The sequence below is a fragment of the Erythrolamprus reginae genome, chromosome 8 (genome assembly GCF_031021105.1).
Source record: "Erythrolamprus reginae isolate rEryReg1 chromosome 8, rEryReg1.hap1, whole genome shotgun sequence".
Lineage (NCBI taxonomy): Eukaryota > Metazoa > Chordata > Lepidosauria > Squamata > Dipsadidae > Erythrolamprus > Erythrolamprus reginae.
In genome coordinates this window covers 56,550,092-56,573,468 of record NC_091957.1, presented here as the reverse complement: position 1 = coordinate 56,573,468, position 23,377 = coordinate 56,550,092, and the positions used below count along the sequence as shown (strand labels likewise).

At 42.3% G+C, this 23,377-nt stretch overlaps 1 protein-coding gene across 4 annotated transcripts in view; it reads right to left on the bottom strand.

Annotated features, from left to right (window-relative positions):
- FGF13 (fibroblast growth factor 13) overlaps positions 1-23,377 on the bottom strand; it is a 161,178-nt gene that overhangs the window by 67,819 nt on the left and 69,982 nt on the right. For 2 of the 4 annotated variants that reach the window (XM_070759970.1, XM_070759971.1), the window contains exon 3: positions 18,018-18,185. The exons of the other annotated variants lie outside the window; for them this stretch is intronic. In XM_070759970.1, coding sequence (XP_070616071.1) covers positions 18,018-18,185 — 168 coding nt within the window. The remainder of the gene's footprint in view (positions 1-18,017; positions 18,186-23,377) is intronic. 4 annotated transcript variants of the gene reach the window in all.

Sequence of the window (23,377 nt, the reverse complement as noted above, 5' to 3'; positions counted from 1 at the left end):
CCATCTTTCTTTCTTTCTTTCTTTCTTTCCTTCCTTCCTTCTTTCCTTCCTGCCTCCTTGCCTCCCTCCCCCTCTCCTTCCTTCGTTCCTTCCTTCTTTCCTTCCTTCCTTCCTTCCTGCCTCCTTGCCTCCCTCCCTCTCCTTCCTTTGTTTGTTCCTTCGTTCCTTTGTTCCTTCCTTCCTTCTTTCCTTCCTTCCTTCTTTCCTTCCTTCCTTCCTGCCTCCTTGCCTCCCTCCCTCCCTCCATCTCCTTCCTTCGTTCCTTTGTTTGTTCCTTCATTCCTTCCTTCTTTCTTTCCTTCCTTCCTTCCCTCTCCTCCCTTCCTCCTATCCTCCCTCCCTCCTTCCTTCTTTTGTTCAACTCTAAAGATAAGAAGTTGCCTGCACTCTTAGCTTCCACTTGTTTCACACACCTACACAAACACACACACACACATCCCAAAGTCAGTTTTGCACGTAATGTATAGCTAATGAACATCCAGCTCCATTTATCTGGACAGACGAGGCCAAAGAGGAATGGTCTCCCGTCCTGTGAAGGAGAGACAGGCCACAAATGGTAGCCGTGAGATAACACCCTTCGCGACGCACTTCCTCACCCCAACAACTTCACTCCCTGACATCCCGTCCTTCAGAATTCGATGCCACAGGCTCGCACCTTACACCCCCCCTGGCCTGCTCTTTCCAAACCCTGCCTGTCAAATGCGCTTGAGGAGCATTCTTGACAAGAGAGATCAAAGTGACAGGCAGAGCTTCCATCATCACCTCCCCCAACTCCGCTGCTAAGCGATGGACCACTTTGGGGCTATCAATGGAGGGAGGAAGTTGAGAGAGTGAGCCAAAAACATCACCACTGACATCCCAAGTGGGGGATGTTTTCTTTATTATTATTATTTTTAAAATCCCTTCATTTTTATTTTTAAAAAAGGGGACATATCACTCGCGGCAAATCGACTTCTCAGATCAGTGTAGGATTTTTACCTAGTCTAGACAAAAAACAATGGATGGAAACTGATCAAAGAGTTCTCAGTTCGGGAGACCTCACCTACAAAAAGAGATGGATCAAATTGAATGGGTCCAAAGACAGGCTACAAAAACGGTGGAAGGTCTTAAGCATCAAAATGACCAGGAAAGATTTCATGAACTCAATCTGTAGAGTCTGGAGGACAGAAGGGAAAGGGGGGACATGATCAAAACATTTAAATATGTTAAAGGGTTAAATAAGGTTCAGGAGGGAAGTGTTTTCAATAGGAAAGTGAACCCAAGAAGACAGGGACACAATCTGAGGTTAGTTGGGGGAAATATCGGAAGCAACAGGAGAAAATATGATTTGACTGAAAGAGTCGTAGATGCTTGGAACAAACTTCCAGCAGACATGGTTGGTAAATCTACAATAACTGAATTTAAACATGCCTGGGATAAACATAGATCAATCCTAAGATAAAATACAGGAAATAGTAGAAGGGCAGACTAGATGGACCAGGAGGTCTTTTTCTGCCGTCAATCTTCTAGGTTTCTAAGGAGAGAGTCAACCTGTAAATAAGGAGGAATTTTCTGACACTGAGAACAATCAAACCCATGGAACAGAAGTTGCCTTCAGAAGTTGTGGGAGCTTCATCCCTGGAAGCATTCAAGAAGAGACTTAACTGCCATAGGTCAGAAATGGTGTAGGGCAGGGGTAGGCAAAGTTGGCTCTTCTATGACACGTGGACTTCAACTCCCAGAATTCCTGAATGGCTGAGGAATTCTGGGAGTTGAAGTCCACAAGTCACAGAAGAGCCAACTTTGCCTGCCCCTGATGTAGGGTGTCCTGCTTGTGTGGTAGACTAGATGCCCTCCGAGGTCCCTTCCAACTTGGTGGTTCTGTTTTTCTGACATGTTGAATGAACCAGAACAGATGTGGGGGTGGGTGAGTGGTGGAGAAACAGCCTTGGATGAACAGATACATATCTACATCCCTGCCTATTACACGCAGAGCATTGTATCATCTCTAGGGGCTTTTAATGTGTGTTGGCTGAGAACATCCAAAGAACAATTTCTTGACTTTCTCGCCAGCGGTTCTATTTGCAGAGGCCACAACAACTCTTCAGGTGTCTTTGGAGACTCAGGTGGGAGCATTTCGTCAATAGGTAAACACAGAACAACTCACGCACAACACAAAGGAAGGTAGACTTCTTTCTCCCCATCCCCAATGGCTTTGACACGATGCCCTGGAAGATGTGTTTTCAAGGGGAGAGGAGGTGGAGGAGGAGGAGGAGGAAGAGGAGGACAAGAGGAGGAGGAGGAGGAGGGCAGTCACATTGGATGGGTTTTCCTAAAAGTGAAAGCATGACCAACACTATGGCTTTCTCTGTTGGGTGTAAAACTCCATGTTCTGGAATGAAATAGAAGTCTTGGTCCATGCTTTAGAAACCTTGAGATGGTTCCTGTGAAATTGCAGGTGGCCATCTGGAGATATGGATGGCCTCAATCTTCCAAACATACTTTCTGTCCTAAAGTGCTTTTATCCTTCCTTCCTTCCTTCCTTCCTTCCTTCCTTCCTTCCTTCCTTCCTTCCTCCCTTCCCACCCTCCCTCAATTTTCTTCCTTCCTTCCTCCCTCCCTTCCCACCCTCCCTCAATTTTCTTCCTTCCTTCCTTTCCTTCCCACCCTCCCTCAATTTTTTCTTTCTTTCTTTCTTTCTTTCCTTCCTTTCCTTCCCACCCTCCCTCAATTTTTTCCTTCCTTCCTTTCCTTCCTACCCCCCTCAATTTTTTCCTTCCTTCCTTCCTTCCCACCCTCCCTCAATTTTCTTCCTTCCTTCCTTCCTTTCCTTCCCACCCTCCCTCAATTTTTTCCTCCCTCCCTCCCTTCCCACCCTCCCTCAATTTTCTTCCTTCCTTCCTTCCTTCCTTTCCTTCCCACCCTCCCTCAATTTTTTCTTTCTTTCTTTCTTTCCTTCCTTTCCTTCCCACCCTCCCTCAATTTTTCCTTCCTTCCTTCCTTCCTTTCCTTCCTACCCCCCTCAATTTTTTCCTTCCTCCCTTCCTTCCTCCCTCCCTCCCTCCCCTCCATTCTTTTTCCTCCCTCCCTCCCCCCTTCCCAAAAATATGGAAATATATATCCCCTACCATCCTATTTTCTGCTTCATCATTTATTTATTTATTTATTTATTTAGATTTGTATGCCGCCCCTCTCCGCAGGCTAGTTTGGTCTAGTTTAAAACGCATTTAGTCTAGTTTAAAACGCATGGCCTCTCTGAGTCTTTTTAAAAATCCTATATATATATATATATATATTTGCCTTTGTTTTTTCAATTCAGATCTCTAGGCAGCCACATCAACTGATAATCTTGTGACTCTTTATCCGTCTTGCAGTTCGGTTGTCAGCATGGATGATTCTGCTGTTAGAAATTCTCCCGCCGGCTCCCCCCTTTCAAAAGGCGTTGATTTATTTTTTTAAAGGAAGTGAAAGACAAATGTCAAACAAAAGCGGGACATCAGGAAAGCTATTTTTGTTGCCGTGGCTGGTGGTCACTCTTTTGAGTAGCATCCAGAGGCCATTGAGTAAATCTTTGGAAGACGAGCGGCTACTAAGAGCTCGCAGCCCCAAAGGCTCAGTGTTAACTCCAAATTGGAGCAGGGTATTTCTAAAGATGAATTGTAAGTTATTTATTTATTTATTTATTTTGTCCAATACACAATGAGGGTTTTAGTGGGTATATATATATATACATAGTAAAATACATGATGAAGGTTATAGAGGAGATACTCATAGTAAAATATATCTATGAAAGAATAGAAAAGAAGATATAGTAGTAGAACATATCAATGAAAGAATAGAAGAAGAGATATAGGAATAGAAGAAAGGCATAGGAGATATAGGAGAGCAATAGGACAGGGGACGGAAGGCACTCTAGTGCACTTGTACTCGCCCCTTACTGACCTCTCAGGAATCTGGAGAGGTCAACTGTGGATAATCTAAGGGTAAAGTGTTGGGGGTTTGGGGATGACACTACGGAGTCCGGTAATGAGTTCCACGCTTCGACAACTCGGTTATGGAAGTCATATTTTTTACAGTCAAGTTTGGAGCGGTTAATATTGAGTTTAAATCTGTTGTGTGCTCTTGTGTTGTTGTGGTTGAAGCTGATGTAGTCACCGACAGGCAGGACGTTGCAGCATATGATCTTGTGGGCAATATTTAGATCTTGTTTAAGGCGTCTTAGTTCTAAGCTTTCTAGGCCCAGGATTGAAAGTCTAGTCTCATAAGGTACTTCTGTTTCGAGTGGAGGAGTGAAGGGCTCTTCTGGTGAAGTATCTCTGGACATTTTCAAGGGTGTTAATGTTTGAGATACGATATGGGTTCCAAACAGATGAGCTGTATTCTAGGATGGGTCTGGCAAAAGTTTTGTAAGCTCTGGTAAGTAGTGTGAGATTGCCAGAGCAGAAGCTACGTAGGATTAGGTTTACAACACTTGAAGCCTTCTTGGCTATGTTGTTGCAGTGGGCTTTGGCACTTAAAATCTCTGAGGCGCCTAGAGAAAGAACGGATATTAGCAAAGCACAAACAGGCTTCAGAGTCTCCAGAACACAATTCAGCTGGTGGCCCTGAAACATAAGGAAAATAATGGGGAAATGGTTGGTTTGGAAGCAGAGAAGGAAAGATGGAGATCTTGGGACCCAGACAGGAAAGTGTCATTTCTGATGTGCAATAGGAGCTAAATTTAGAAGTTGCTGGCAGTGCGTAAGTCAAGAGCCTTCTGTCTTTTGAAGCCAGAATTGGACTTTCAAGTTCAGTTAAAAAATTGGAAGGTTCACCTGAATTTCTTCCAACCTGTCAACACAGCTCCCTTTTTGGCTTTTTTTTTTTTTTTTTAGGAAGGAGTTAAGTTCAAGCAACCTATAATTTTTTTTTGGGGGGGGGAGGAAATTTATGAGCCCAAACTGTCAATTTCAGTGCCTCTTGGTGAGAAAACAAACTCAATTTAAAGCCTCACCAGAGGATAGAAGAGGAAGAGGAGGCTAAGATGGCATTGGGCAGGGGGTGGGCAAAGTTGGCTCTTCTATGACTTGTGGACTTCAACTCCCAGAATTCCTGAGCCAGTCATGCTAGCTCAGGAATTCTTGGAGTTGAAGTCCTTACTTACTTACTTACTTACTTACTTACTTACTTACTTACTTACTTACTTACTTACTTACTTACTTACTTAGGTATGTAGTAATATAACTAAAGAAACGAATTGAAGAAAAGATATAAAAGTATAGGTGAACAAATTTGAAAGGAAGAAAAGATAAATGAGATAAGGAGAGACAATTGGACAGGGGACAGAAGGCACACTGGTGCACATATGCCCTTCCTTCCTTCCTTCCTTCCTTCCTTCCTTCCTTCCTTCCTTCCTTCCTTCCTTCCTTCCTCCCTCCCTCCCTCCCTCCCTCCCTCCCTTCCTTATCATTTTCTTTTCTAGTGGGCAACATGGTTAGAATGCAGCATTGTAGGCTGTCTATGCCCACAGCCAGCAGTTCGATTTTCACCAGGCACTAGGCGGATTCATCCTTCCGAGGTGGGTCAAAAGAAGACCCAGATTGTTGGGGGGCAAGAGGCTGCCTCTGTAAACCACTTAGAGGGGGCTTTAAAAGCACTGTGCAGCGGTATATAAGTCTAAGCGCTATGCGGCGGTGATCAGACTTCCTGGAAAGAAGACCATGGGATTTGGCATCACCCGACCGCCGATCTTGGCCTCTCTTGCTTTTGTGCTTGCCGTTTTAAGCCAGCATCCCAAAGTTGCTTTGCGTATTTTGGCACAATCCACAGTGCACATTTATTTCCTGGCACTCGCGTGTGTCAAGATGGCATCGCTTGGAAAAAGAAGAAAAATAGAGAGAGCCAAACACGAGGCGCACAATCCTGCAAACATCCATTAATTCTCGGCGGAAGACAAAAATCGGGCTCTTTTGCTGACTGAGGTCTCCTCCTTCCTGGCTGTACCAAGCCGGGCTCATCCCACACGCACTGCAGATACTAGCCAGCAAAAGGAGTTTGTTGCTAGCCTGCAGTCTTTCTTAAATGCAATTCTGGGGCAATGCAGCTCCGTTACTTCTCTCAGTTCTTAAGGCTCCGTGGAGGGTTTTTTGGCTGGTCAGTGTGAAGAATTTGGGTTGCACCAGACCAGGTAAGGCCAAACACACACCTGAAGCTAGAGGGTGGGAAGGCTGGACATCTGTTGGTTATGACCTATAAAGCCCTTCATGGCACCGGACCAGAATATCTCCAGGACCGCCTTCTGCCGCACGAATCCCTGCGACCGGTTCGGTCCCACAGAGTTGGCCTTCTCCAGGTCCCGTCGACTAAACAATGTCGTCTGGTGGGACCCAGGGGAAGAGCCTTCTCTGCGGTGACTCTGGCCCTCTGGAACCAGCTCCACCCTGAGATTAGGATTGCCCCCACCCTCCTTGCCTTTCACAAACTCCTTAAAACCCACCTCTGCCATCAGGCATGGGGGAACTGAAACATTTCCCCCTTGCCCATGTTGTTTTGGTGTTAGATTGATTGTGTGCTTGGTTTTTTTAAAAAAAAATATTCTGGGGTTGTTTTTTATGAATTTTCTAGCTTAAAATTGTAATTGGATTGGTGGGTATTGGATTTGTTATTATATATTGTTTTTACCACTGTTGTGAGCCGCCCCGAGTTTGCGGAGAGGGGCGGCATATAAATCCAATAAATCTAATCTAATCTAATCTAATCTTCTCTTTGCTGACACACCGATTACTGCAAGCCAGGAGAAGAGATCTCTGCAATGCCGTGATTTCACTCTAAGCAGTATAACAACAACGACAGAGTTGGAAGGGACCTTGGAGGTCTTCTGGTCCAACCCCCTGCTTAGGCAGGAAACACTACACTCCTTTGGACAAATGGTTATCCAACATCTTCTTAAAAACTTCAAGTGTTGGAGCATTCACAACTTCTGGAAGCAAGCTGTTCCACAGATTAATTGTTCTAACTGTCAGGAAATTTCTCCTTAGTTCTAGGTTGCTTCTCTCTTTGTTTAGTTTCCACCCATTGCTTCTTTTTCTAACTTCAGGTGCTTTGGAGAATAGGTTGACTCCTTCTTCTTTGGGGCAACCCCTGAGATATTGGAAGGCTGCTATCATGTCTTTCCTGGTCCTTCTTTTCATTAAACTAGCCATGCCCAGTTCCTGCAATCGTTCCTGCAATTGTAACCCCCCACCCAGAGCTTTTGGTGTCTAACTCTAATCCCCTCTGTCCCCCCCCCTCAATTGTAATTTTCAGTTTTGCAGAAAAAAGTATTAAAGACATGGATAGTCACCGTTCTATTTCACCTACGTTTGAGGACCTGTATAATTCAAGAGTCAAAAATAGGGCAGTGAAAATATTTACTGACCCCTTGCATCCTGGACATAAGCTGTTTCAACTCTGACCCTCAAAACGTCGCTACAGAGCACTGCACACCAAGACAACTAGACACAAGAACAGTTTTTCCCCCGAACGCCATCACTCTACTAAACAAATAATTGCCTGAACACTGTCAGATTTTTTACTAAATCTGCACTTATATTTCTACTAGTTTTTCTCATCATTCCTATCATCCTTTTCCTCCCACTTAGGACTGTATGACTGTCACTTGTTGCTTGTATCCTAAGATTTTTATTAATATTGATTGTTTCCTCATTGCTTATTTGACCCCTATGACAATCATTAAGTGTTGTATGTCATGATTGTTGACAAATGTATCATGTCTTTTTATGTCCACTGAGAGCATCTGCACCAAAGACAAATTCCTTGTGTGTCCAATCACACTTGGCCAATAAAGAATTATATTCTATTATAATGTCTCTTCTTTTATGTCCACTGAGAGCATCAGCACCAAAGACAAATTCCTCTTGTGTCCATACTTGGACAATAAAAAATTCTATTCTATTCCAATGTCTCTTTTCTTTTATGTCCACTGAGAGCATCTGCACCAAAGACAAATTCCTTGTGTGTCCAATCATACTTGGACAACAAAGAATTCTATTCTATTCTGTTCTATTCTATTCTAATTCTATTCTATTCTATTCTAAAAGTTTGGATTTACATTCCTTTGTATAATCCCAGTTTTGTCCCAATGTCATGTTTTTAGTGAGGCTGGCCCTGCCCTTTTGAATGGGGGGTGGGGGGTGGGACAGAATAGGAGAGGGGGGGGGTAGTAGAGTACCTGGCACTAATTTGGATGCCAGACCTGGCCACTCGCCCAAAACAGGTGCACCATTACTCACCCGCATTGATAGATTAGATTGTTCTATCACCTCTTCGGATGGGCTAAAAATTTTGATGGGGTGCTAACAACTGGTTTTTGCAAAAGGAGAGAGAACCTCCCCCACCCCTGCAAGCTAATGCACCATTTTTAACACCTTCAGCTGAACCTGCTGGTAGGTTCACACTCAGGTTTCACACTTGGAAAGAACTGTGCGTGTAGCTAAAGCTTGTGTATCAAAGTCTAAAAGGGAACAAAGAAAATACCTTTGACTTGGAGATTTTAGCAGCTGGAACGAAAAAGAAATGAAACTATGCTCCTCATTCGAGAAGAGGAACCCAACACGAAGCTACAAGTAATATACTATTACAATTAATTATGAGTTGAGGCACACGGCATCTGTTTAAGCATTCTCAAGCGCATCTCCCTGGAAATAGATTTCCTAAAATGAATACCAATAAGCAAGACGAAGTAAAAAAGAACGGGAGAGAGATAAAAATAAAATAGCCCTTTTACTAGCCAAAGATTGACGTCAGGACCTGTAGGGAGAAAACCTCTTTTTCCCAATTCAGCCTTTCCTCCCCTTGATGTCTAAACAACGTCTCCTGTGTTTTATTTTATTTATTTATTTATTTTGTCCAATACACAATGAGGGTTTTAGTGGGTATATATCTATATACACATGGTAAAATACATGATGAAGGTTATAGAGAAGACACTCATAGCAAAATATATCCAAGAAATAATAGAAAAGAAACATAGAAACATAGAAGACTGACGGCAGAAAAAGACCTCATGGTCCATCTAATCTGCCCTTATACTATTTCCTGTATTTTATCTTACAATGGATATATGTTTATCCCAGGCATGTTTAAATTCGGTTACTGTGGATTTACCAACCACGTCTGCTGGAAGTTTGTTCCAAGGATCTACTACTCTTTCAGTGAAATAATATTTTCTCACGTTGCTTTTGATTTTTCCCCCAACTAACCTCAGATTGTGCCCCCTTGTTCTTGTGTTCACTTTCCTACTAAAAACATGTTTCTATGTTTCTATGTTTCTAAAGTCTAACGGTGTTGGCACGCCAGTGTTTGTATGCCCCACCTCTCTTGGCTTCAAAAAATATATACTAAGCCAACCAGCCAGCCTGTTGGTGAATGTTCAATTTTGGCTGTGCTGTCACACTTATTGCTTCTGCAAATGTAATGGGCCATTTGACATTTATCATGAAGCGTCTGTGGTGGTGAGGAAGGATGTTCTGTGTCTTGTTTGTTTATGTAGCTTGTGCGGTGATGCAGTACAGAGGGAGAAAGGAGACCGAAACGAAGATCTTGGGAATGAAAAGGAAAGATAGGGCAAGTCAACCTAAACTAAAAAAAAGGAGAGATAAGCATAAACAGATACAGATTAACAGAGTTGGGAGAGACCTTGAAGGTCATCTAGTCCAAGCCCCTGCCCAAGCAGGAGACCTTATACCAGTGATGGCAACCCAACAGGACTGAAACAGACTTCAGAGGAGAATCAGAACTGCAGAAAAAACAATGGCTGCCAACCTGCCTTCAATTGAGGACCTGTAGACTGCACGAGTCAAAAAGAGGGCGGGGAAAATATTTACTGACCCCTCACATCCTGGACACCAAGTATTTCAACTCCTACCCTCAAAACGTTGCTACAGAGCTCTGCACACCAAGACAACTAGACACAAGAGCAGCTTTCTCCTGAACGCCATAACTCTGCTAAATAAATAATTCCCTCAACACTGTCAGACTATTCACTAAGTCTGCACTACTATTCCTACTAGTTTTTTCTCATCATTCCTACCATCCTTTTCCTCCCACTTAGGACTGTAGGAATGTAGGAATGTAACTTGTTGCTTGTATCCTAAGATTTTTATTATGTAGAATGAAGCCAAATTGCTCCATTGAACCCAAGGTTGCTCATGGTGGCTCATCCATCTTCTACCACGATTCTGTGGCCAACTTTTGCATTCTCCTAAATTGGAAGAGTCACCTGGCCCCAAACCATAAATTCCCCAGAAATTGGTGTGTCTTGTCTATGTTAGCTGGAGGCAAATGTGCAGAAGACACATGCCACTCTTCTCGAGCAGAGTTTGAACAGCCAAAGGGCTACCAGTATGTCCTCTTCTCCTAAAGACATGAAGTGTCAGCTCCTGTTCTTTTATTTATTTTTTTCTCGAAAGGAAAGGCTGCCTAGCCAAGTCTGGGTTCTGAAAATGTAATTTGTATCCCTACGTTTAAGAGCAGACAGCCTCTAATTGAGGTGGTGTGTTTTGTGTGTGTTGGCTGGTTTTCTTGTTTGGAGGAAGGAAATGAAGAGACAAAACACATCCTTTGGATTGTGGTCGTCCTATAATCACACCTTTGGCATGATGCCCAAGCTCATTTCGTTTTGTTAATGGGATTGTCTCATCACCCTGCTTCCTTTACTCTGTAGTTTCCCTTGAGGCCCCTCTAACTTTTTGTACAGGAAGGCGGAGTAACCTAACAGAACCAGAGTGATTGGTAATAGCAATAGCATTTAGGTTTATATACCGCTTCACATTGTTTTACAGCCCTCTCTAAGCAGTTTACAGAGAGTAAGCCTATTGCCCTCAACAATCTGGGTCCTCGTTTGACCCACCTTGGAAGGATGGAAGGCTGAGTCAAACTGGAGCCTACTGAGATTCAATCTGCTGGAGTGGAATGGAATGGAATGGAATAGAATAGAATAGAATTTTATTGGCCAAATGTGATTGGACACATAAGGAATTTGTCTTTGGTGCAGATGCTCTCAGCATACATAAAAGAAAAAGAGACATTTGTCAAGAATCACGAGGTACAACACCTCAATGATTGTCATAGGGGTCAAATAAGCAATGAGGAAACAATCAATATTAATAAAAGTCTTAAGGATATAAGCAACAATTTACAGTCATAAGTGGGAGGAAATAGGTGATAGGAATGATGAGAAAAAACTAATAGTAATAGTAGTGCAGACTTAGTAAATAGTTTGACAGTGCTGAGGGAATTATTCGTTTAGCAGAGTGATGGCGTTCGGGGGAAAAACTGCTCTTGTGTCTAGTTGTTTTGGTGTGCAGGGCTCTGTAGGGTAGGAGGGTAGGAGTTGAAACAGTTTATGTCCAGGATGTGAGGGGTCAGTAAATATTTTCACCACCCTCTTTTTGACTTGTGCAGTCTACAGGTCCTCAATGGAAGGCAGGTTGGCAGCCACTGTTTTTTTCTGCAGTTCTGATTCTCCTCTGAATAACAAATGACAGGGCAATGGAAAGAAATGTCTTTATCCAGTGTTGTCATCGCTATAAAATCCAGCAATTTGGGAGAAGGCTGGTTAAGAGAAGGTTTAAAGCCTCTTCCTTCTTCAGAGATTGCTTTCCCAAGTTAAAAACGGTTTCAGGCACTTCAGAGTGGAATTCGTTCAATTAATATTATTTCTTAATGTTCCTACCGTCCCCTGTCCTATAGTCTCTCCCATATCTCCTATATCTTCTCTTCTATCCCTATATCTTTTCCTGCTATTCTCTCATAGTTATATTTCACTCCTTTATTTTCTCCTCTATTCCCCCTTTAATACATTCTACCTGATTATATCCTCTATAACCCTCATTGAAAATAAATTAATACTGGCCTACATTGAAATGTGTCAGACAGAGATTTCTGCTAGCAAAGCCAAAACGAACCTTGTGGACTCCAAAAAGTGTTTGTTTAAAACAAAGAAACACTCCATCTTTAGAAACTCGTGCTCTGGATGAATAAAAGGGGGAGAACATTCATGAATATGTAATTTTTTTCTCTTTCAGACCAACTCTACTCTCCCACCTTATTCTCCTGGCTGGCGATGTACAACTTTCCCGCAATCAACACCATTTGTTTCCACTTCTACGAGATCAATACTCATGCAACATTTGTGGCTAGATAACGTGTCATTTTCTCTTTCCTTGCCTGCGTTCTTTTGTGAATAGCAATACTGATCCTTCGAAGGACACAGAAAAGGGAAGGAGAAAAGGCTTTTGTTCTTGATTATTCATTTGTGTATCATGACGAGACTGAGGTCTTGATGTCAAAAATATTTTCTGGAAGAATGGTTTAAGGAGGACATAAGATATGTCCCTGAAACAGGAATGGATGAGATGGAAAAGGAAAGGAAAGGAAGGGAAGAAAAAGAGGAAGGGAAGGGAAGGAAAAGGGGATTGAAAGAAAAGGGGAAAGAAAGAAAAGAGGAAGGAAAGAGAGAGGGGGGGGGAGAAAGAAAGAACGAAAGGCAGGAAAGGAACGAAAAGAAGAGGAAGGGAAAGGAAAGGAAGAAAAAAGAGGAAAGGAAAGGAAGGGAAGGAAAAGGGGATTGAAAGAAAAAGGGAAGGAAAAAAAGAGGAAGGAGAGAGGGAGGAGAAAGAAAGAAAGAAAGACAGGAAAGGAAGGAAAAGAAGAGAAAGGGAAAGAAAAGGAAAGGAAAGGAAAGGAAGAAAAAAGAGGAAAGGAAAGGAAGGGAGGGGAAAGGGGATTGAAAGAAAAGGGGAAGGAAAGAAAAGAGGAAGGAAAGAGAGGGGGGAGAAAGAAAGAAAGACAGACAGGAAAGGAAAAGAAAGAAGAGGAAGAGAAAGGAAAGAAAAGAAAAGAAAAGGAAAGGAAAGGAAAGCAGAGGAAAGGAAAGGAAGAAAAATGAAATGAAATGACTTTAGGGTCCAGCAGTTGTGTTTGTGTGTTTGTGTGTGAATAGGGAGGGGAGCAGGGTGAGAATAAGAGAGAAAACATCTTTAAAAAAAGAAGGAGTTTGTTAAAATCCAGGGGGGGGGGGACAGTGAAATCCTGTCCTCAGGTGCTTTGGAGAATAATTTGACCTCTTCTTCTTTGTTGCCGCCCCTCAAATGTTGGAAGACTGGGATCATGTCCCCTGCTCCTCTTTTCATACCCATTTCATTCTAATTTATTAAGATCCAAATTAATGTAGGCCATTTTAGGGTCCTTCCCAAAAGTCATCTAGCAGGGGGACTTCTGGTTATCTTCTGACCTTGCTAGTTTCCACCATTTTTTGGTCAACCTTACTGGAGTTGATACACGGAAGCCTCCTATTAAGCAGCAAGAGGTGTCACCTGGGGATGAGCCAGCTTAGTAAACCACTTTAATCATTAAGTGTCATACCTCAGGCTTCTTGACAAATGTATCTTTGGTTTTATGCACACTGAGCGCATAGACACCAAAGACAAATTCCTTGTATGTCCAATCACATTTGGCCAATAAAGAATTCTGTTATGTTCCGTTCTGTTCCATTCTGTTCTACTCCACTACACTTCACTCCACTCCACTCTCCTACTCTGTGTCTGTTTTGTTTTGTTCTCTTCTCTTCCATTCCATATTCTATTCTATTTTGTTCTGTTTTGTTCTGTTCTGTTCCGTTCCTCCATTCTTCATTCCAATATATTTGATTGTATTTTGTTCTGTTCTGTTCTGTTCTACTCCACTCCACTCCACTCCATTCCATTCTCCTACTCTGTGTCTGTTTTGTTCTGTTCTATATTCTATTCTATTCTATTCTATTCTTTTAAAAAAAAAATATTTTTATTAATTTTCTTTAAACACACAAGACAAACAACATTTAACATTTAAAGGAGCTACCATTGCTCTGCTTATCTTAGAAGTCTAACTAGTACAAAATTCTATTCTATTCTACTCTACTCTACTCTACTCTATTCTATTCTGTCTTGAAGGTTACCAGTTAGCCAATGGATTACCTCCCGTTTCTGTCTATTTCTCCTCCACCATAACGGAACCCTCGGTCTTTCTCTAGATGGACATGTGCAGATGGTGTATGCTTGGCTGATGTTCATGCTCTGTCTACCATTGAGGGTGTGTATGTGATGGTTCAGTGGCACCACTTGCACAAGTCTGCCTCCAAATCCTTTCGCTTCCTTTCCACGACAAGACATCCCTCATCTGTGAGGCCACATTGGCGACACAAGCGATCTTGTCCTGTGAATCAGGCAGGCAAAAAACCCAGATCCAAGTGGACAGCTCCACTGGACAAGCGTATGCGTGACAAAGGAAGCCATTGTCAAAAAACTCTGCTCCAACTGTCATGAAAACATACATCGGGGGGGGGGGGGGGGTCAACGAAATCCCAGGGAACAACTCGAGAGAGAAGATTAGCAAGGCTTAAGTGAAGGGCAACAGTATTGTATTGGCAGTTCTGTACTAGCAAAAACTTCGGAGGAGAAAGATTGAGGGGTCGTGATTTATGACAGTCCCCAAATGGGTGAACAGTGTGGTCAGGTGGTAGTGGAAGCAAGTAGAATGCTTGGCTGCATAGCTAGAGGTATCACAAGCAGGAAGAGTGAGATTGTGATCCCGCTGTGTAGACCCCATTTGGAATAATACTGTGTTCAGTTCTGGAGACCTCACCTACAAAAAGATATTGACAAAATTGAACGGGTCCAAAGACGGGCTACAAGAATGGTGGAAGGTCTTAAGCATAAAACGTATCAGGAAAGACTTCATGAACTCCATCTGTATAGTCTGGAGTTCAGAAAGGAAAGCGGGGACAGGATCGAAACATTTAAAAATGTGAAAGGGTTAAAGAAGGTTCAGGAGGGAAGTGTTTTTAATAGGAAAGTGAACCCAAGAACAAGGGGACACAATCTGAAGTTAGTTGGGGGAAAGATCAGAAGCAAGGTGAGAAAATATTATTTGACTGAAAGAGCAGTAGATGCTTGGAACAAACTTCCAGCAGACGTGGTTGGTAAATCTACAATAACTGAATTGAAACATGCCTGGGATAAACATAGATCCACCCTAAGATAAAATACAGGAAATAGTAGAAGGGCAGACTAGATGGACCAGGAGGTCTTTTTCTGCCGTCAGTCTTCTATGTTTCTAGCAAAGCATTAAATAGCAGAAACTTCACAAAAAGCAACACTCTTCCCTTACAGGGCTGCAACCTGTGGCGCTGTGAGATTGTTGACCTTGGGACATTTGGCAGTAAAGGACACAGCAATACTTGGAAGAAATGATGCATTTCAAAGGGAAGTTGAGCATCAAAGATCCAGCAGTTCAAAGATTTAAGAATCGCTTGTTCGCACCATAGCCACACAAGAGATTAAACTTCAAGGAAGTTCTATTTATTGAAAACCTGGATATCGCAATTGAAAGCGTATGTGTAGCTACTACATTCGGGTTCACACCAGCTCCTCTCCCAGTGCTGTCAGTTAGCCTTCCGTGTGCGTGGGACTCAAAAACCCCATCATCCCCAACCAACATGTTGTCTGTGATGATGGGAGCGTTGATTTAACAGACTGGACACTCTAATAATAATGTCCTCTTATTACAGAGGACATTATTCAAATAGTTAACGGAGCAAAAATCTATGTTTTGGGAGAACAGTTGCATAGGTAAGAGCCAAATTAAGACATGTTTGTCCATCTGAAAGTGACTGGAAACTTTTTACTGCGATTAGCCATCCAGAAGACTGGACAAAGGTCTTCTCCATCTCCTGATGTAACCCTCAATGAAATTGAGTTTGACACCCCTGACTTAGAAGCTTGCTTGGGAAGGAACAGAGACTTCTAACCCTCTTAGACGATCCACTGTTGACCTCTCCCGATTCCTAAGAGGTCAGTAAGGGGCGTGCATAAGTGCACCAGAATGATTACCATCTCCTGTCCTAAAGTTACTCTTTTACTAGTATCATGTACATTGTTATATCTTTGTATACTACCAATACATACTTGAGAAAATAAATCAATCAATAAAAATAATGGATAGCTTGAACGGACCCGAGCGATGCCCTAAACCCAACTCTAACCAAGGGGTGAAATTCAATCTTTTCCCCTACTGGTTCTGTGGGCATGGCTTGTTCTGTGGGCGTGGCTTGATGGGCGTGGCAAGGCAAGGATACTGCCAGCCAGAAGTGGCACTTGCCGGTTCTCCGAACTACTCCAAACTACTCAAACTTTCCACTACTGGTTCTCCAGAAACTGCTGAATTTTACCTCTGTTATAACTCTAACGAAACCACAATTTGTTCATTCAAAGCCAAAACCATCTAGCCTTAAATACCGAATCAAATCCATGTATGTAGACATTCCCCCAATGAACCCATTAGCTAAAATAACCATATACAGTGATACCTCATCTTACAAACGCCTCGTCATACAAACTTTTCGAGATACAAACCCGGGGTTTAAGATTTTTTTGCCTCATCTTACAAACTATTTTCACCTTACAAACCCACTGCCGCCGCTGGGAAATCGCACCTCCGGACTTCCGTGTTTTTGTGATGCTGCAGGGAAATCCCAGCAGGGGAATCCCAGCAGTGCAAAAACTGGCGCTTCGCTGGCAACGGAAGTCTAGAGGTGGGATTTCCCAGTGAGAGGAGCCTCAGGGAAATCCCAGCAGCACAAAAGCACAGAGGTCCGGAGGTGGGGTTTCGAGGACTTCGGTGTTTTTGTGATGCTGCGATTTCACTGATGATCCCTTCGCTGGGAAACCCCACCTCTGGACTTCCGTTGCCAGCAAAGCACTTGTTTTTGCACTGCTGGGATTCTCCTGCAGCATCGTAAAAACACAGAAGCCCAGAGGTGGGGTTTCCTATGGAGGGGAACCTCAGGGAAATCCCAGCAGCGCAAAAATGGGCGCTTCGGCTGGCAAAGGGGGTGAATTTTGGGCTTGCACGCATTAATCGCTTTTCCATTGATTCCTATGGGAAACATTGTTTCGTCTTACAAACTTTTCACCTTAAGAACCTCGTCCCGGAACCATTTAAGTTTGTAAGACAAGGTATCACTGTATATTTATATAATGTATAGAAGCTGGTGTAAAACATGCAAAATCTTACCAGGTAGAATTGAGGCAGTGATTTAAAAAAAAAAACACATGAGAGAAAACATTATAGAAATACCAAAAATTCAGTTGTCCCCCAAAAATAACCGCGGGAAGAAAAAGGAAAGATGGTTTTTAATCTTATATACACCGACCCCCAGGCAAGTAGGACCAAAGTTTGCTCTTCCCACGTCATAAACAAGCAAATCATCAACTGTCAAATGAGATCTGATCCCTGGAGAAGACATTAAACAAAGGGCAGGAGAGAAAGACAGAAACATTCCAGTTTGGTTCTACGACATGCAAGAGACTTTCCAAAGTGCAAACAGGACATGCAATAAATCCTTACCCTGCTTTGCCAAACTTTCAGCTCGTGTAAGCAATTTTGGGGAGATCAGCAGAAGCAGTGCACAAACCAAGCTTTCACGAAGGACTCCAAGAATGACATTTCGAGTACAAGAGTAATAACAATTCTCCCCAGCTCAGGACAAACGTTTAAAAGCATCGCAGTAACTCCAGGGACTGATAAAAGGACCAAAGCTGGGAAGAAACCAGAAACTCAACAAGATATTCTTTTGGGAAGAGCAAGCAAATTTTGCAGCCAGGAGGCAACGAAAACACGTGGAGAGACCTTAAAGGGGGGGACCCATTGCTTCTTTACAGATATAAAAGTCCAAATTTTGGGAGGAGTGATGGTGGTAGTGGTAAAATTACAGGCTTACAAGCAAAAAAAATAAAAAACCAAGGAGAGACGAATTCTAGGCAGTTTCTCATTTCCTGGTGCATCAAATGCAGGTCATATGTGACTCAACGGGACAGGCACAGGCGTTGCAGAAAAGAAAGCAAAAGGAGAAATGAAAAAAGGAAAGAGAGAAAGAATCGAAGGAGGAGAAGGGAGGGAAAAAAAGAACCGAAAGGAAAAGAAAAGAAAGCAAACAAACGGAAGATGCTTGGAGCACAAACCTTCGGGCTCTGCGTTCTCTTTGAGGTGGACTTGCTTCAGAGGGCAACAGAAGATTTCATGGCATTTAGTTCGGAAAGGGGACTGCCTTTTCTTTAATTCCGTAGATTGGATGGAGTCTTGCCGTAACATAATATATTCCTGTGTGCCAGGAGAGGCGTCATCCATAACTGCGGTTACCACACAACAAAATGAACTGAAGTTAGAATGAGAAGGGTAAAAAAAGCAACCGAAAAGAAAACTTAAGAAAAACCTAAAGAAGAAGAAGAAGAAAAAAAAATCAAATTTGTTTCATGATCAGAGGAAGGTGGGGAGAAGCAGGGGAAGAACAGAGGGGGGAAGAACAGAAGGGGGAAGAACGTGGCTGGAAGGAAAATTTAAATGCTGTGGATTCACGTACTTGGTCAGATGAACGGGGGGGGAGAGATAAAGGAGAGAGAGAGATATGAAGGAGAAAGAGAGATGAAGGAGAGAGAGAGAATGAAGAAGAGAGATGGAGAGAGAGAGAGAGGAGAGAGAGAGAGAGTTGAAGGAGAGAGAGATGAAGAAGAGAGATATATATGAAGGAGAGAGAGTTAGAGTTGAAGGAGAGAGAGAGAAAGATGAAGGAGAGAGAGAGAATGAAGAAGAGGGAGAGAGAGAGAGAGAGAGAAGGAGAGTGAGAAATATGAAGGAGAGAGATATGGATATATATATATATATATATGAAGGAGAGAGAGAGAGATGAAGGAGAGAGAGATGGAGAGAGAGATATATGAAGGAGAGAGAGTGAGAGTTGAAGGAGAGAGAGAGATGGGGAGAGAGAATGAAGGAGAGAGATGGGGAGAGAGAAGGAAAGAGCGTGAGAGAGATATGAAGGAAAGAGATAAGTGAAGGAGAGAGAGAGAGAGATGGAGAAAGAGAATGAAGGAGAGAGATGGAGAGAGAGAAGGAGAGAGAGTGAGAGAGATATGAAGGAGAGAGATATATGAAGGAGAGAGAGAGAGAGAGAGATGGAGAGAGAGATGAAGGAGAGAAAGATGGAGAGAGAGTGAGAGAGATATGAAGGAGAGAGATGAAAGAGAGAGAGAAGGGGGAGGGAGGAAAACACAAAAGGCAGAGCAGTTCACTCCTACATACTTACAACAGGCTTACATTGCAGCTTTTACAGGATCATATATTTTAAACCATCATTCTCGGAAATGCAGGCTAAGTGTAAATCTTTACCAAACACACAACTTTTCCTTGGGGGGTGGGGGTAACCTGATTTTTTTTGGGGTGGTGGTGGAGGAAACAGGTATGCAGATTACAAAGGTATAACAGGAAACACTTTTTGGCTAACCCACTCCTACATTCAGCAAAGCTAAACCATGATCGAATCCCCAACGTGGCTCACCCAAGGGAACAGAATCCCAAATGAAGAGAGTCAGAAGGGGCCTTGGAGGTCTTCTAGTCCAACCCCCTGCTCATTTCAGGTGACCCTACCCCATTTCAGACAAATGAAACAACTCAGAGTTTCCCTACAAACTTTATAAACAAACAGACAAACAAACAAGAATGATTCTACTACGCAGCCATCCTAGAGAAGTCACTGATCATTTAGAATTAGTAACGAGAAACTAAAGTAGAACACGGCTCAATCATTGTTAGAGCTGAATCCAGGGCTGCCAGGATTCAGGGTGCAAACACCAAGGAGGCTTTGGTGCACGAGTTGTGAAGGATTTCTGCTGTCCTTCTCAAAGCCCATCTTTGGAACCAACTACCCCCCCACACCTAAAGTCCACATGGTCCCCACCCTACTTGGTTCCTGAAGAGCCTTGAAAACTTGGCTTTGACGTCAGGCCTGGGATCCGTGAGAATTGACACCTATTTAACTCGCCGAGACAGGAACTGATTGGGATGTTTGGTGTATGAATGGAGCGATTATATTGAAGGGTTTTTATTATTATGAAATGTTTTTATTATTAGGGAATTCATTCATTCATCATTATGAAATGGTTTTATTCATTATTACAAAATATTTAATTGTTTTATTATTATTGCTTTAAGCTGCCCTGAGTCCTGCAGTATGTAAATTCAAATAGATAGATAGATGGATGGATAGATAGATAGATAGATGATAGATAGATGATAGATAGATAGATAGACAGATATATGATAGATAGACAGACAGACAGACAGACATGATAAATGGATAGATAGATAGATAGATAGATGATCGATAGATAGGTAGATTATAGATAGAAAGACAGACAGACAGATAGATAACTAGATGATAGATAGATGATAGATAGATAGATAGATAGATAGATAACTAGAAGATAGATAGATGATAGATAGATAGATAGATAGATAGATAGATAGATGATAGATAGAGGATAGATAGATAGATAGATAGATAGATAGATATATAGATTGGATAGATAGATGATAGATAGATAGGTAGGTAGGTAGGCAGGCAGGCAGGCAGGCAGGCAGGCAGGCAGGCAGATAGAAAGATAGATAGATAGATAGATAGATAGATAGATAGATAGATAGATAAATAGATAGATAGATAGATAGATAGATAGATAGATAGATAGATATAGATAGATAGATACTGTAGATAGTTAGATAAATCTTGAATTTTCTCCCTCCATGATCATGGACGGGTCATTTCCCAAGAGCAAAATAACCCAGCAAGGATTCAGATCTATTTTTCCTTCCCTTGGTAAGCCAAGCTTTGCATAACCAGACCATGTGGTGTCTCTGAAAGCTCTTGTAACCCACTCAAGACTCAGAGGTGTTTGGTGAAGGGCTGTCAGCTTCAAGGGTCCACAGATCTTGAGCGTTCAAAGCCTACAGCTAATTCTGGGGTGTTGGGTGTTCCAACACTTTGGAATGCTAGAAGTGGAGAGGGCAGGAAATTGTCACTCTCGCCCAGACGGCATTCGAAAATTAGCTGGATGGCTGGAAAGAAATATTGAGGCTCAATGATGGAACGGCTCCCAAACCACAGAAGAAAACCTTTCCCCAAATTTTTCAGGCTGAGAAATTAGATGGAACGTTTCTCTAGGGAAAGCTTTCCAAAAGGTTGATTCTGTCCTCCCTCCCTCCTGCCCACCCCCTCTCTCTCCTCTCTCTTTCCATCTCTCATCTCTGTATCTCTGTATCTCTGTATCCCTGTATCCCTGTATCTATCTATCTATCTATCTATATCTATCTATCTATCTATCTATCTATCTATCTATCTATCTATCTATCTATCTATCTATCTATATATCATCTATCTATCTATCTACCTATCTACTAGCTATCTAGCTATCTATCTTCTATCCTATCTATCTATCTATCTATCTATCTATCTATCTATCTATCTATCTATCTATCCATCCATCTACTATCTATCTATCTATCTATCTATCTATCTATCTATCTATATCTATTTATCTATTTCTCATCTCTCTCATCTATCTCTTCCATGGTGAAAGCAGGGGCATTATAATTCTACAGAAAGATCTTGGCAGATGTTTTGGATCTGGGAATCTATATCTATCCATCTATCATCCATTTATCTATCTATCTATCTATCTATCTATCTATCTATCTATCTATCTATCTCTATCTATCTATCTATCATCTACCTATCTATCTATCTATCTATCTATCTATCTATCCATCCATCCATCCTTCCTTCCTTTCTTCCTTCCTTCCTCATCTATCTATCTATCTATCTATCTATCTATCTATCTATCTATCTATCTATCTATCTATCTATCCATCCATCCTTCCTTCCTTCCTTCCTCCCCTATCTATCTACCTATCTATCTATCTATCTATCTATCTATCTATCTATCTATCTATCTAATCTATCTATCTCTATCTATCTATCTATCTATCTATCTATCTATCTATCTATCCATTTCTCATCTCTCTCCTCTATCTCTTCCATGGTGAAAGCAGGGGCATCACAATTCTACAGAAAGATCTTGGCAGATGGTTTGGATCTGGGATTCGGCAAACTTAAGTGCTGATCCCAACAGCAGACCAACCTCGGTGCCTCAAACGTGGAAAGGAGACCACACAGAGTCTTTCTTCTCCAGTGGCCCTTGTGCACCAGGCCGAAGGAGAATTCCTCTCCAAAAATATTGCCCTTTCTTTCTGCTTCTCAGCCCCATCAACTTGAAAACACAAAGCAGAGCAGACTTCTTCTATGGAACAGGTGCTGCTTTCCAGTTGCTTGGGGACTTGGGAAAGGCTACCGACATCTGGTTTTCTGCCGTTCATAGTAGCAAATCAAGCTTTTAAGAAGAGGAGGGGTATAGGTTGCTTGGGGAAGTCAAGGGAGCGGCACAGTTAGTTCAAAAGGAGAGTTGGCAGCAGATTCACCAGCATGGGACAGAGATAAATACAATTTAGACAGTGTTTTAAAATCTCTTGATAATTATGCCCGACTGCCTGAGGACAGAATGTTTGCCATTTGGTTTTCTAGACGGGTATTTGGGCTTGCAGGGTAATTACACCATTAGCGAAATATTGACATTTAGACGTTAATGAATTGGCCCGACAGTTTATCTATTATTTACTTGTGCTTTGGAATATGAATTCCTTTGCTGCTATTTGTGGGAATTGTGGCCAGGATTTTTCTCAGGGAAGCTGTTCAAAATGCCTTTTGTCCTGATCCATGAGGACTAGGAAGCTGTGAAGCCTCAAAAGGACAATTGAAACTATCTGGAGAATTTTGCACCAGTCCCCGATAACAGCTGGTTTGGCTTCTTTTCTGCCCTTTTCCTAATTGGAAGAGATTGCCTTCCTTTCCCCATCCTCCCTGCCTCTTTAGAACCTAGAACCAATAGGTTGCAATGCTGGTTTGTTGTTATGACAACAGTCCCAGGAAAAATGCAGTGGTTTTTCCCATCCAAGGTCAATAACTCCAACGCCACCCTTTGGAGCATTGCAGAAGTATGTTTGTGCAAAGAGGGTGTTCAAACTCACAGGATCATTGATGCAAAATCTGGACATTTAAATACTGTATTTTTGGAGTATAAGATGAACCTTTTTCCTCCCTAAGAGAGGCTGAAAATTCAGGTGCCTCTTATACTCTGAATGTAGGTGCTAACGATCTTCCCAGCTCTTATCTTGCAGGTTCTTTCATTGTTACTCTCTGTGAAGAATGTTTTCCAAGCCCTAAGATTTTGCAGGGTATTTTCATTGCTCTAACTTGCTCCAAATAAGTTTTTTTCCAGCCCTAACCAGGTGCTAAGGATGTTCCCATCTCTTACCTTGCAGGTTCTTTCATTGTTACTCTCTGTGAAGAATGTTTTCCAAGCCCTAAGACTTCACAGGGTTTTTTCATTGCTCTAACTTGCTCCAAATAAGCTTTTTTCCAGCCCTAACCAGGTGC